The sequence below is a fragment of the Herpailurus yagouaroundi genome, unplaced genomic scaffold, assembly GCF_014898765.1.
Source record: "Herpailurus yagouaroundi ecotype Mexico unplaced genomic scaffold, PumYag 198, whole genome shotgun sequence".
Lineage (NCBI taxonomy): Eukaryota > Metazoa > Chordata > Mammalia > Carnivora > Felidae > Herpailurus > Herpailurus yagouaroundi.
In genome coordinates, this window is record NW_024412429.1 from 35,716,088 (window position 1) to 35,728,368 (window position 12,281).

At 36.7% G+C, this 12,281-nt stretch overlaps 1 protein-coding gene across 1 annotated transcript in view; it reads right to left on the reverse strand.

The window, feature by feature from the left end:
* LAMA2 (laminin subunit alpha 2) overlaps positions 1–12,281 on the reverse strand; it is a 395,150-nt gene that overhangs the window by 46,948 nt on the left and 335,921 nt on the right. The window contains exons 51-54 of the mRNA XM_040449243.1: positions 9,069–9,207; positions 6,501–6,512; positions 3,608–3,728; positions 1,024–1,200 (exon numbers count right to left, since the gene is read on the reverse strand). Coding sequence (XP_040305177.1) covers positions 1,024–1,200; positions 3,608–3,728; positions 6,501–6,512; positions 9,069–9,207 — 449 coding nt within the window. The remainder of the gene's footprint in view (positions 1–1,023; positions 1,201–3,607; positions 3,729–6,500; positions 6,513–9,068; positions 9,208–12,281) is intronic.

Genomic DNA, 12,281 nt, shown 5'->3' on the forward strand with positions numbered 1-12,281 from the left:
TTTGGTGATGGCAGACTAGGTGATTCCTATGAACTCTTTCACTGAGAAAAACAAGACCATGTGGAAAAAAATATATATTTAAAAACATTAGATTGAAAGTACTGGAGAAATACCACGGCAGTAAAGAGTTATGGTGCCTAAGAGACAGCTTTTAACAATCAAATGGCTATGGGCTATGAAAATTGAAGTTCACACCTTATAATGCAGACACTATGTAGGCTTTAAGTTCATGTCATGAGTGAAATTGAGCATAGACTACTGTCCATGCTTGTGTTGGTTGTGCTCTATTAACATTCTCTATCCCAGGTCCATTCCCTGCCTTCTCTGTGTCCAGAGAGGGTGGAGTGGGTTAGGCTTCAACTGACTGCATCATGTTGGCTAGTCAAACTGGGAAATTGATCCTAGAAGCAATTTGAATTTGAATTTAAGGTATCCTAGCTGGATATCTACAGATATCCAGATAAGGAATTGGATTTTGAGACAAGAGAATATGATTGTAATTAGAATATATTTTAAGCTTTCTCTCTTTAAATACTCATATGCTAAACCCATACAGAATATAGGTGCAAATACAAGCGTGACTGCACCTAGGACTGACCCACAAGGAAAGTCATAATGGAGATAACTGTCCTAAGAAAGATGATAGGAGAAACAAACAATGCAAATCTAAAGGTATAAAGACAATTTATAGGGGCACCTGGGTGGCTCAGTCGGTTAAGCGTCGGACTTCGGCCCGGGTCACGATCTCATGGTTTGTGAGTTTGAGCCCTGTGTCAGGCTCTGTGCTGACAGCTCAGAGCCTGAAGCCTCCTTCAGATTCTGTGTCTTCCTTTCTTTCTGCCCCTCTCATGCTCATGATCTGTCTCTCTGTCTCTCAAAAATAAATGTTAAAAGGTTTTTTTTAATAATTAAAAATTAAATAAAGACCATTCCAAAACCTAAATGTCTCACACGTCCCCTTATAAAATAACTGTTTTATATAAGAACTAGGGAAAATGCATTGTTAACTAGGTCTGAGAGTACCTGTCCAGTTTGCCTTCGTTTCCTACGAGGTTGTACTGGCGTCCCTCCACTTCCCAAGAGAATGATCCCAGACTCATTCTTGGTGCTGAAGGACAGGTTGATTTCTGTGCCTACATCAATCGGTACAGGGGACAGCTCTACGAAACCAGGCTTTGGGAAGCTGACTGTGTAAACGTTCTGTGGGTAAAAGGGAAAAAGAGAAGAAAACATCAGAAATAAAAATTTAAATTAATTTCTCCATCTCACTCTCCTTCAAGCACTCAGTGGCACCATAAAATACATTGTTTCAGAAAGCATGAAACTCAAGAGTTACATGGAAAACTTAGGAGCAACTGAAGAAATACTATCTCCAGGCATGACCGAACTTTCTAAGCAGTTTGGGTTAAAATAAAAATTCTGGCATCTGCTTTTATTTGAGCACTTTTGATTTAAAATACAGATGATTATCACTGATCGATAATATTTTCTTTTGGTTTAATTCTATCTTGCTAAATCTCTCTTGAAAACAGTCTCAGAATCCCTTAAATACCCTCTGTCAACTAATTGTTTATATTTTATAGATGAGTATGACTATGGTTTATGTCTGCATTTTCCTCAGTGATAAGCCCAAGGTAAGATGTCCAGTGCTATCAAATGTATAAATATATTCTAGAAAAATTTCAAAAATCAGGTAAAACCTAAATCTTAATAAGCACACCAAACATTTCATAGTCCACTTTACTTCTCAAAATGAAAATAGTAATTGTCCTTAATAATAAAATTAAAGCAGTAACATTTCAGATAGTAGCAAAGTGTAAAAGAGAAAAAGCAAAACTCACTCCATCTCAAAGCTGTTCAGAAGCATATCGCGTTTATTCATTCATTCGTGTGTTCATCATGCATGCATTCATTCATTCATTCATTCGTCTTTCACAACCTTCCTCTCTCCTCCTTTTTATATTTACACTGAATCTTGATAGGCACATTCCTTTGTAAATTCCTTTTTAAATTTATGTATGTGGGAGATACCTCTCTCAGGAAACATAAATTTCATCATCACTTTTAATGGCAGAAGGACGTTCCACTGTATAAATGTGCTAGGATTTATTTAAGCAAGCCCATGTAGTTGGGCATTTTGAGTGCTTAAAACAGTCATTTTCAAAGTTCTGGATTTTGCTGGAGTAAAATCATGGCATCCTCTAGCACAGAATATTTTCCCCCACAGGGTTTCAGGCCCAGGTAAGTGACAGAAGTATTGTAAAATATATCCTCTATTTTTGTTTCCAATTTTCAAATGATAGACTTTTGGATAGTTCTGATAAAACTACTGTGCAGACTTTTCAATATTTATCCACATCATTTCTGCCTCATATTTCAGTTGTAAAATAATTCCTGGTGACAGAAAATTGCCTTTATAGAATTATCATTTTCACACATACAGGCTATTAATTTTCTGGACAGTTTGCCATCCTCATGTATATATCTTTGGGATGTGGATGAGAGTAGCCTTTGCAACATTAAAGCTCTTAGTAAAACTTCCTTAAAGAAGCCAGCATGGATCCTTAGAGTTCAATTCTGTATTTCCCTAGTCCTTACTCCTGAGCTTCTCATAATGGATATCTATGGCCAATTCCAAACTATGAACCATGGAGACCCCGAAAGTTCTGGTCTCACAGATGGATTCACTTCTCCTTTCTCCTATTCTTCCGTGATTTCCCTGAACTCTATAGCCATGCTTTAAAATAATTTCAGTTGGGGAAAGCAGTGAAATGAATAGTTGTGTCATATCAAGGCAATCAAAATTTTGTAAGTATGATATTTTTAACATTTTTTAAGAAACAAACTCATTGCTTTCAGGATTCCCATAAACTTCTTACTAATATTTCCTAATGACCGTTGACTCTTGGTCAGAGATATTTTAAGAGAGCAGAGCTGGGTCTATTATTTCTCTCTCCTATGAGTCAGCCCCTATCGAAGAGTCAGAACAGACTAGGTAAATGGAACTAGGGGTAGCTTTGGGTACAAAGAAAAGATACTGAAGATACCTAACAGCAAAGGACTTTGCAGTCCTGTCAAAGATGGTCTTTGTAGACAGTTCCTAGTCTGTGCCATTTCCAAAGAAAAGCAGGCTTGACTCTCAAGCTGTAGACACGATGCTATGCACTAATGATTATGGTATAAACGATTACTTGTTATTTGTGTAAATTCCTAGTACATTCCAGAAAAAAATTTAAGGCTGCTAATAAAGCTACATATGACACAGGGAGATGAAATAAATCTGAAATAGATTAACAAAAATGAGGAAAGGGAAAAGTAGTATTTGAAAAGGAGAGAGAATCAGAAAAGAGGTTAACATTAAAAATAGATGTTATGAAGTATTATCCATGTGGGAAATTGGTTCACAATTTGGGGTCTTCATCACACCATTTCCTGCATTTATGTGATTATGGTAATTTGTAGAGGTGCTGCAATCTTGCTTTGTTATTTACGTATAGCTAAGAATTTAAAATATATTAACAAGGGATTGCTCCCCGTAAGAGCACCCAAACTAAGTCAATTTAGTCAGATATGAAAGCATTTAGGAAGCCATTAAAAACAAACCAACCTCCAGTGAACATCCTTTGGTAACGCCAACGTAGTCAGGGCTACTGAGTATATTATATGGAGTTCTTGAAATTTCAATATCTTTGAGGCAGCCCGAATATTTCTTCAAATTTACTTCTGGTCTGTTGAAAAGTTACACGGAAAACAAAAGCAACGTCGTTAGGGACATGGCAGTATGGTGTTTGCGACTACCGGACATGAGCCATATGGCGCGAACTGACACACGGGCAGGCATGTGTTTCTCAAATTGTGCATATGTGCACACGTGTACCCAGCAAACCACGCTTCCATTATCCACTGCTTGGATGAAATGGATGTTACCCCATCCTGCAGAAAGAATCTTTATGTAGTTCTTCCTCTCTTTTAAAAATAATCTTACCCACAGCACTTAAATTCACGATACAGGCATTACTGATGTCTTAAGTGCTTCATATGTGTAACAAAATGGTTTTCTTTTTTGTACCAAAGAGTAGATAATTGAGTAGGCAGAGTAATAAAACTATGAACCAAAAAAGTTAAAATTTAGGGGAAAAATTTAGGGAAAACATGGGAAACATTTATTTTGAAAAAAATTTTTTTTTGTCATTGAGTTTTTTTGGGGGGAGAGAAGGGGCAGCTGAAGATTAAGATAATATTATATTTCTCTTTAAAGGCTTAACTAAAACAAAGCCTAAGAAACATTCTTTTGGATTACATAGTCTAAAAAACATACTTAAACGTTGGATTTATAGATTGACCCCAAAGTCCTTATTTTATAATGGGGCAATAACAAAATCAAGCAACCAAAGGCACAAAACCCATCTTCCTTAAGGTTGAAAATGTCTCCTATACCCAAATAACACTTGCATGTTTACTTTTTATTCATTATTGCTTAGAAAAAACCCAACATGCTAGCACATGTGAAGTGCTCAATGGATAGCAGCTAGTAAGATGTCAGTGATGATGCTTCTTTATTTAGTCGATAGCAACACTGTCCAATAGAACTTTCTGTGATGATGGAAATATTCTGTTCTGCATTGTCCAAATCAGTAGTTTCTGGTCACATGTAGCTATTGGCACTTGAAATGAAGCTTATGCCAATGAGAAACTGGACGTTGTTATTTAATTTTATTTAATTTAAAGTTAAGTAGTCACTGTGGCTGGTGGCTACCATATTGAATAATACAGGTCTGTCGGGATAAAAAATAATAATACTTTTTTTGGTGTTAATAAGCATCTGTAAAACCTGCCCAATCAACACCAAAATATTATTAGGATAATGATTAATTCTCTCATTGTCTCATGATGCCAGGTTTCCCTTTTTTGCCTCAATAAAAAACATAGGGCATGCGGAAAAACAGGCGGGAAAGAAAATCAGACCCTGGCATGTGTATCAGGTGATTTATGTCATGCCACGTATTTGTTCTGTCTTTTCTCTCTCTGGAACTGCTTCATTTTCTTTGGTCATTTCCCATTATTCCCAAGGTCTCCTCCTTCTGCTCAGTCAATTTGTTATTATGAAGAACATGTCCAACTGGAGGGTAAGGATCTTGCTTATATTCTTATTTATAAAGCATAGGGAATGGGTGAATTTTATTCCCAGTGTTCATTTGCTTCCATATTTTCTTTTAAAGGATGAATGCTCTATCACAAATTTTTCAGAGGTCCTATCAATAAAGTAAGTCTCTTCTACAAGTTATATAGTTCACTGTTTCATGGACACACAATGAACTATTTCAAAACACGATGATTTAGTAGGCTCAATGCTATGAAAAGCACGGGGGATAAGCAATCACATGTGATCAGATTCCTAATGGTAACCACAGGCCTCTTTTCCTCTGTTTGCCTCAAAGGCAGCATTACAAAGCTACACAGTGTCACTCCAGAGTTTTATATATTTCCATTGAAAGCCAGCCTTTGCCTTTTAGCCATCCCAGCAAAAAGCATGACTAGGCTCATAACTATATTGTGATAAAACAACTTGGATAATTTTTTTTGTATATACTTTCATTTCTATACATTCTAGTTTCTGGTGTTAGAAGTCTACACTTTGTTTTAAAAATGTCTTGGCTAAGTTAGGCCATATTATCTCCTTTCCAGAAATGTGGCATAGCTAGGCTCTGAAATATCAAAACACCAGGCACTGGCCAGAGTGTGCCAGCCCTGCACATTGCTGGGGTTTGATCAGCCACTTACGGAGGCCTGCTGCTCATAGCTTTCATGCTAATGTCTTTCTACAAACAGGAATTAAAATGCTCCTGGGAAACTATGGGGACCGTCCACAAACTTCGTCACCATTAAGGCAAATACTGGCTTAAAATATATTATTTCCAGAGATTCCTTTTATCTGGCTTCATGGCTAATTCTAAATAAACATGACAATAAATAAACAGCTTTGCAAAGAGGTGCAAGGGCCCTGTAAACATTTGCATATGTGCAGGCTTGCAAAAAGCAGCGAGGCAGTGGTGAGCATTTGGGAGCACAGGCTGATTGTTCAGCAGACAGCATGGTACTTGACAGATGGGAGTCCAGGGTTCAACCCAACAGACCGCTCTGTTCTGTCCCCAGAGCTACATCGTGCCCATCAACCTGACCAGCTGACCTTTGCATGTGTGCTCCTGCGTATGTGCACCAGGGGGCACTGTGCGTGGGCAGTTCAGAAAGGAAGCAGAACAAATCTGTCCTCATAGCTGGTGAAATAAGTGAAATTGCAGCCCGATTCACGGTGGGTGAGCAGCAGCATCTCAGTAAGTAAAGGGCAGCACGAGAACTCTCAGAATGTATTACTTGCTCATGAAATGTACTACGAATTAAGCTGCATAGGTATTGCTCTGCTTCTGCACCACTGCTGTGTCTAAGAAGCACATTTACCCAACCCATGCACTTGAAGAAGGCATGCATAATTTAAGTTTTACCTTGCTTTCATACTAGGTCAAAGGGAAGAGAAAAAAAAAAACAAACAAACACAATTTACTTGCAATTGCATTTTCATTTAGTAAAACAATACACTTTAATCATAAGTCTTTTTAAAAAGTATCACATGGCAATCTTAAAAAGAAGGGAATGTGAAAAACCAACAGAACAGAAAACAGACATATGCCTTTGAGCCCTGTGAAATTCGAATCCAAAGATGACCATTTTCTTTCCACACTATTCTATGGGAAATGTTTATTTTGAAGTACAAATGTTTTTTCAAAAAAATTTTTTTAACGTTTATTTCTGAGGGAGAGAGACAGAGCATGAGTGGGGGAGGGGAAGAGAGAGAGGCAGACAGAATCCGAAGCAGGCTCCACACTCTGAGCCATCAGCACAGAGCCCGATGTGGGGCTCGAACTCACAAACTGTGAGATCATGACCTGGACCAAAGTCAGATGCTTAACCAACTGAGCCACCCAGGCACCCCTTTTTCTTTTTTTTTTCCAATTTTTTTTAACGTTTATTTTGAAATACAAATTTAAAATACTAATTTTAATCTATCTGATGAATGAGAAAATGTACAAACGTTGCTATGCTGTAGTATTCATGAGTTGTTGATAAATATTGCCTCTCGATGAGCTTGAACTTAATATATGTAAAAATAATTTATGTTTACCTCATCTTTTGAACTTTAGCATATTAAGATCCTGTCTGTGGGCAAAGTAACAGCAAACTAAGAATGCAAAGCTTCTTGCTTACTCACACATATATGTCTAAAGATTGTATGGGGATAATGTACCTTACCATAGAAATACCATAACTATAAAATGCTGTACTGAGCAAGTAAAAACATTTTAGTGACACAGATTTATTAAATATGCAGTCTGAAAACGAATGTATAAACCTATCTCAATATATATATACCTTTATAGATAATTCCTAAAATCACTTTATGGTAATTAAAACCAAGTCATCCCTAGAATACATAAAGCTACATCTTGATAGCCTTATTTTGGCTATATTTAATTCACTCATAGGGAATTTAGTTAATGATCTTGCAAAATAAATCTTAGACTGAAGCAACTGTCGGATCTGTATTTATACAGTGCCTGGCACATAGTAGATTCTCAGTGAACACTTGACAATAACAGATATTTGAGTAATAACTATGTCACAGTCCAAACGCATTTGATCTGCAATGAGTTTTTCTGACCAGACACTGTAAGTGTACATGCTTAACACAAGTATATCGTAATGTGGATGAATGCAGAATGAAGCCCCATGAAGCTTATCAACGTATACTCTTGAAAGGCTGGTATTGAGTTGCTTGGTCCATGAATTTAGGTACAGGGAGAAGAGTAAAACTCAGTCTGTATGCTAGCTATCATAAAACGAGATTGAAATTGCACCGCTCCTTTGGGAAATTCAAAAACAACTGACTACCATATTTCTCAGTTATTCTGAGAATCCCTCCAATCACAATGCGTCTTTTAAGAGAAGACACACCAAGGGGTGCCTGGGTGGCTCAGTCGGTTAAGTGTCTGACTCCTGGTTTTGGCTCAGGTCATGATCTCATGGTTCATGAGTTCAAGCCACCACACTGTCAGTGCAGAGCCTGCTTGGGATTCTCTCTCTCTCTCTCTCTCTCTCTCTCTCCCCCTTTCTCCCCACTTCTCCCTCACTCACACTCTGTCTCTCTCCAAAATAAATAAACTTAAAAAAAAAGAGAAGAAACACCGTGATAGGACTTTTATAACCATTAAAAACTAACAAGCCAACTAAACAAAACAAAAATTAAAAACGAGGTAGTCTGTATTTATAGTAAGTTCTTACGGTTTAACCAAGTCAGTTCATTCTGTTCTAATTAAACTCAATTAACATTTATTGAGCACCAAGTGCTTTATAACTCTTTTTTCTTATGAGATGTTTTATAACAAGCAGTAAATTAATTAAATACACATGAAATATTTCCTGAGATTTTTTTAGTTTCTTGAGTTTATTTTTTGAACTAAACTATGAGTTAATTATATCTCTCCATCCTGCTATCTAAAAAACATGTGTGAAATTAAAAAAAACGTTGGCAGGGACACAAGAAAAACTAATACAGCTTTAGCATTAGACATATGGGAAAGCTCCAACATAGCATTAGTATGCTAATGCTTAGCAACAAAATAGGTTATACTCACAGTATTCTGGAACACTGACTGATTTTTAGAACACTAAGCAATCTCAGTGTCCCATGATCTGCAGTGAATGAAGAGCAATTACAAGACGCACATTCAACTCTAGTTTCCACCTTTAATTACTTTTACAATTCTTTTCATCAGGTGAATATGAGGGAAATAGTGATTTCCATCCATCTCTTCAACAAAGATATCCAATTAATCCTTGGGCGTCTAAATCCTGGTGTTGTTCTAACATGTAACATGATTTTTTTTTTTAATTAAGCCTTTCTGCAACTAAAGGTTATGCGACATTCCTGTTGTAATTAAACTGCAGAACTCCAGTGAGCAGGGTGGCCATTTAATTAAAACTTAATCCTTAGCTCTAAATATACACTACATTACCTCAAGTTTCTCAGTGTTGGCAGACCACCAAAATATATTTTGTCATCTGCTTTCAAGTCAAGACCAAAGTTGTTTCCAGAAGATAAAGTTGCTAGGTTCTCCTCCTGGTTAGTATCTATATCTACAATTGATATGTTGGCTGTAAAGGAGAGAGAAAGTCTTACTTGAGCGAGACGAACCATGTCTGTATTATCACTGTTACTTCAAGATAAATTTACTTTAATTCTCAAATTAACATCGACTTTCCCAAGCATTTGGACCACGTATATCTATTGAATAATTGCAGAAGCAATGACATCAATAAAATAAAGTATTAAACTATCCACAAAGAGGGCTTAAAAATAATACCCTGACAAAGGAAAGAAGAGAGGGACTTCTCTGTTTAGTCTGTTTTGTTCAGAAAGCAGATGGGAACCCCTTATCTCATTGATTTCCTCCCCTTCATTCTGACGAGGAGGCTAGGCTCTTTCTGAATTATGTGCTTTCTCACCATAATATTTGCTTAGGCCTAGCCTTTAACTGCTTCATATATTTTGGACCCTTGATGCATACTGAGGCATCAGTTCATTAACATGAAAGATTCAGCCTCTAAATCTTCGCCTGATATTGGATCTGAATTAGCAAGGGTCTGAAAATGGCTATTTAAACCAGTGGATTATAAGGGCATTTCTAAATGTTTATTCTTTGGAACGCTAGTTTCCTGGATGTTCCTGGCTCAAATAAATATGACAAACATTGGGTTAAGCAAATTAAACATATATTTTAATTTTATGACTGCCCAGATCTTCTGACATACTAATGTTCAATGTAATGCTCCAGTTGGGGGACATAGAGCAAGAAGTATTTCTCAAATTTATTTGACCATGGAACATTATTATTTTCCCTTAACTCATAACTTTTAGAATAGTACTTTTTTGAAAAACAAAGAAAAATATCAAACTCTAAAATTCCATTGTAATCTGTAGCCCTTCCATTCCAAAAGGAAGTATCTTCAATAAAAACAAACATAATTGCCCTATTAAATAATGACAGGGATACGTAGGTGGCTCAGTCAGTTGAGTCTCCGACTCTTGGCTTTGGCTCAGGTCATGGTTTCAGGGTTTGAGAGTTCGAGCCCTGTACAGAGCCTACTTGGGATTCTCTCTCTCCCTCTCTCTTTCTCTCTCTCTCTCTCTCAAAATAAATAAATAAAATTTAAAATATGATCAAAAGAAATACCAAACCTATTAATACCTCAAATCCTTAAAGCAGAGTTTTTCAAAATAAACAGACAATAAAAAACACAGACTGAGTAACTGTCCTATTAAAAATATTCAGCAAGTCAAAATATAAAAACTGAATTACTTTCATATACCATATTAATTTTATACACATATAACTTTTTGACCAGACTGGTGGCTAAAATAAAAAAAAAATATAAAACCATTTTCAAGACTTTTTCATGCACATTCCTTTTTATCCAGATCAGCAAAGAAGTTTTCATATGGAGCTGTTGACTGGAACATGAAAATAGCCTCTTTCCACAGATCGGGTGCATATTTTAATGCTGTCTGTGAAAATGAAATTCTCCCTCTCTATCACAGGCAAGCCACTGACTGGAGGTAGTTTTCCTCCGTATCCCTGAATGAATATATGCATTTTTAGAAACCATTCTAAGAAAAACTGATTAAAGAGCAGAAAGACATTGAATTGAAACTCACTGGCCCAAGTGTTAACTCCAGCAGAGAGGCATAGGGCGGCATATTTTTACTGAGTTAAAGGAAGAGCTTTACTCTCTCCTTCATGAGTGATAGCAATGAAGTGGGTTCTGCTATGAAATGCTAACACTTGCTTTCATGTCCTGGCCTATTTCTTTCCCTTACAGAATAGCTATTAACATAAAATTTCAGAGTTGATGAGTCCAGACATCATTTATGGATAAGCAGGGAAATAAGGGTTTTATTAAATACGAGACAAAGAGTAGGGGCTTAGCAAGTATTTTATAATCAATGCTGAGTTGTGGCAAATGAATTGTTACTTTGGCAATTTCTTTCTTCTCTCTCTTAGGTTGAAATCGAAATGATTGTTCTAAATCTTGTGTTTATATCAGTGTACTTCAGGGATATGACACACTTCTAGTGGTGACTGTGGTTCTACTAAGTGACTGTCAAGGCAAGGTGGGGGATGCCACCTGAAAGAGTGTGTCTCTATTTCAAGGGAGGGTGCATTTATAAACTAGTTGAGAATAATTCACATAAACAACTAATCTGGTCACTGAAAAGGAGGGATGACCCACGTTGCTGAAGGCTTATTTCAATTCTGATCCCACTACTCCTTGGATTTCAGTTGTTCTCAGATCTGCAGGGACCTCCCTACATCCAAACTCAGTAGGGTCTCTTGGTCCTTATCTTAATCCACGTCTATGCAGTTTTTGATGTTAACATTTCCTTCCTTCTAGGAAATTGCCTGTTTTGGCTTTCCTAGTGACAGACAACCTTTCTCCAGGTTCTTGTACCTTTCCAACCCATTCATGATTTCCTTCTTTGGGACTTATTTCTTTGAATATTTCTGAAGTGTTATGTTCCCTAATGCGTCTCCATCTGGCCGCTTCTTGGGTTTCAGTTATCCAGGTAACCTCCAGTTTATATCTACTTACTTTATGTTGACAACTCAAAAATATATATGTCTGGACCTGATTTTGCCTAGAAGTCCACATTCAACAGATGAGACATAATCATCTGTATATCTTATCAGTACTTCAAACTAAACACATTCCAAATCAAAATGATTATCTTTTTACCCCAAAATCCTTATTATTTATTTGGTGGCACCCAATCTCCAAAATTAGAGACTCATCCTGACTGTCTCCTTGCTATTCCACATCTAATCAACCAAGAGCCCTGTTAATTTCATCTCCTAAATAACTCTAATATCTACCCTATTTTTTTAAAGTTTTACCAAACTATAATCGACACAATAGAAGTTGCTTATGTTTGAAGTATACATTTTAACAGGTTTTTAGACATGTATACATCTGGGAAACCATCACCACACTAAAAACAAAAAAAGTGAACATATCCATCACCCCAAAAGTTTCCTTATGCCTCTTTGTTATCCTTCCTTCCTGTGCCTCCCTCCCCAACCTAATTCTCATGTAGCCTCTATCTGTTTTCTGAGACTGTAGGTTCATTTGTGCTTTCTATATATTTGACATAACATTTTTTATGTATGCCT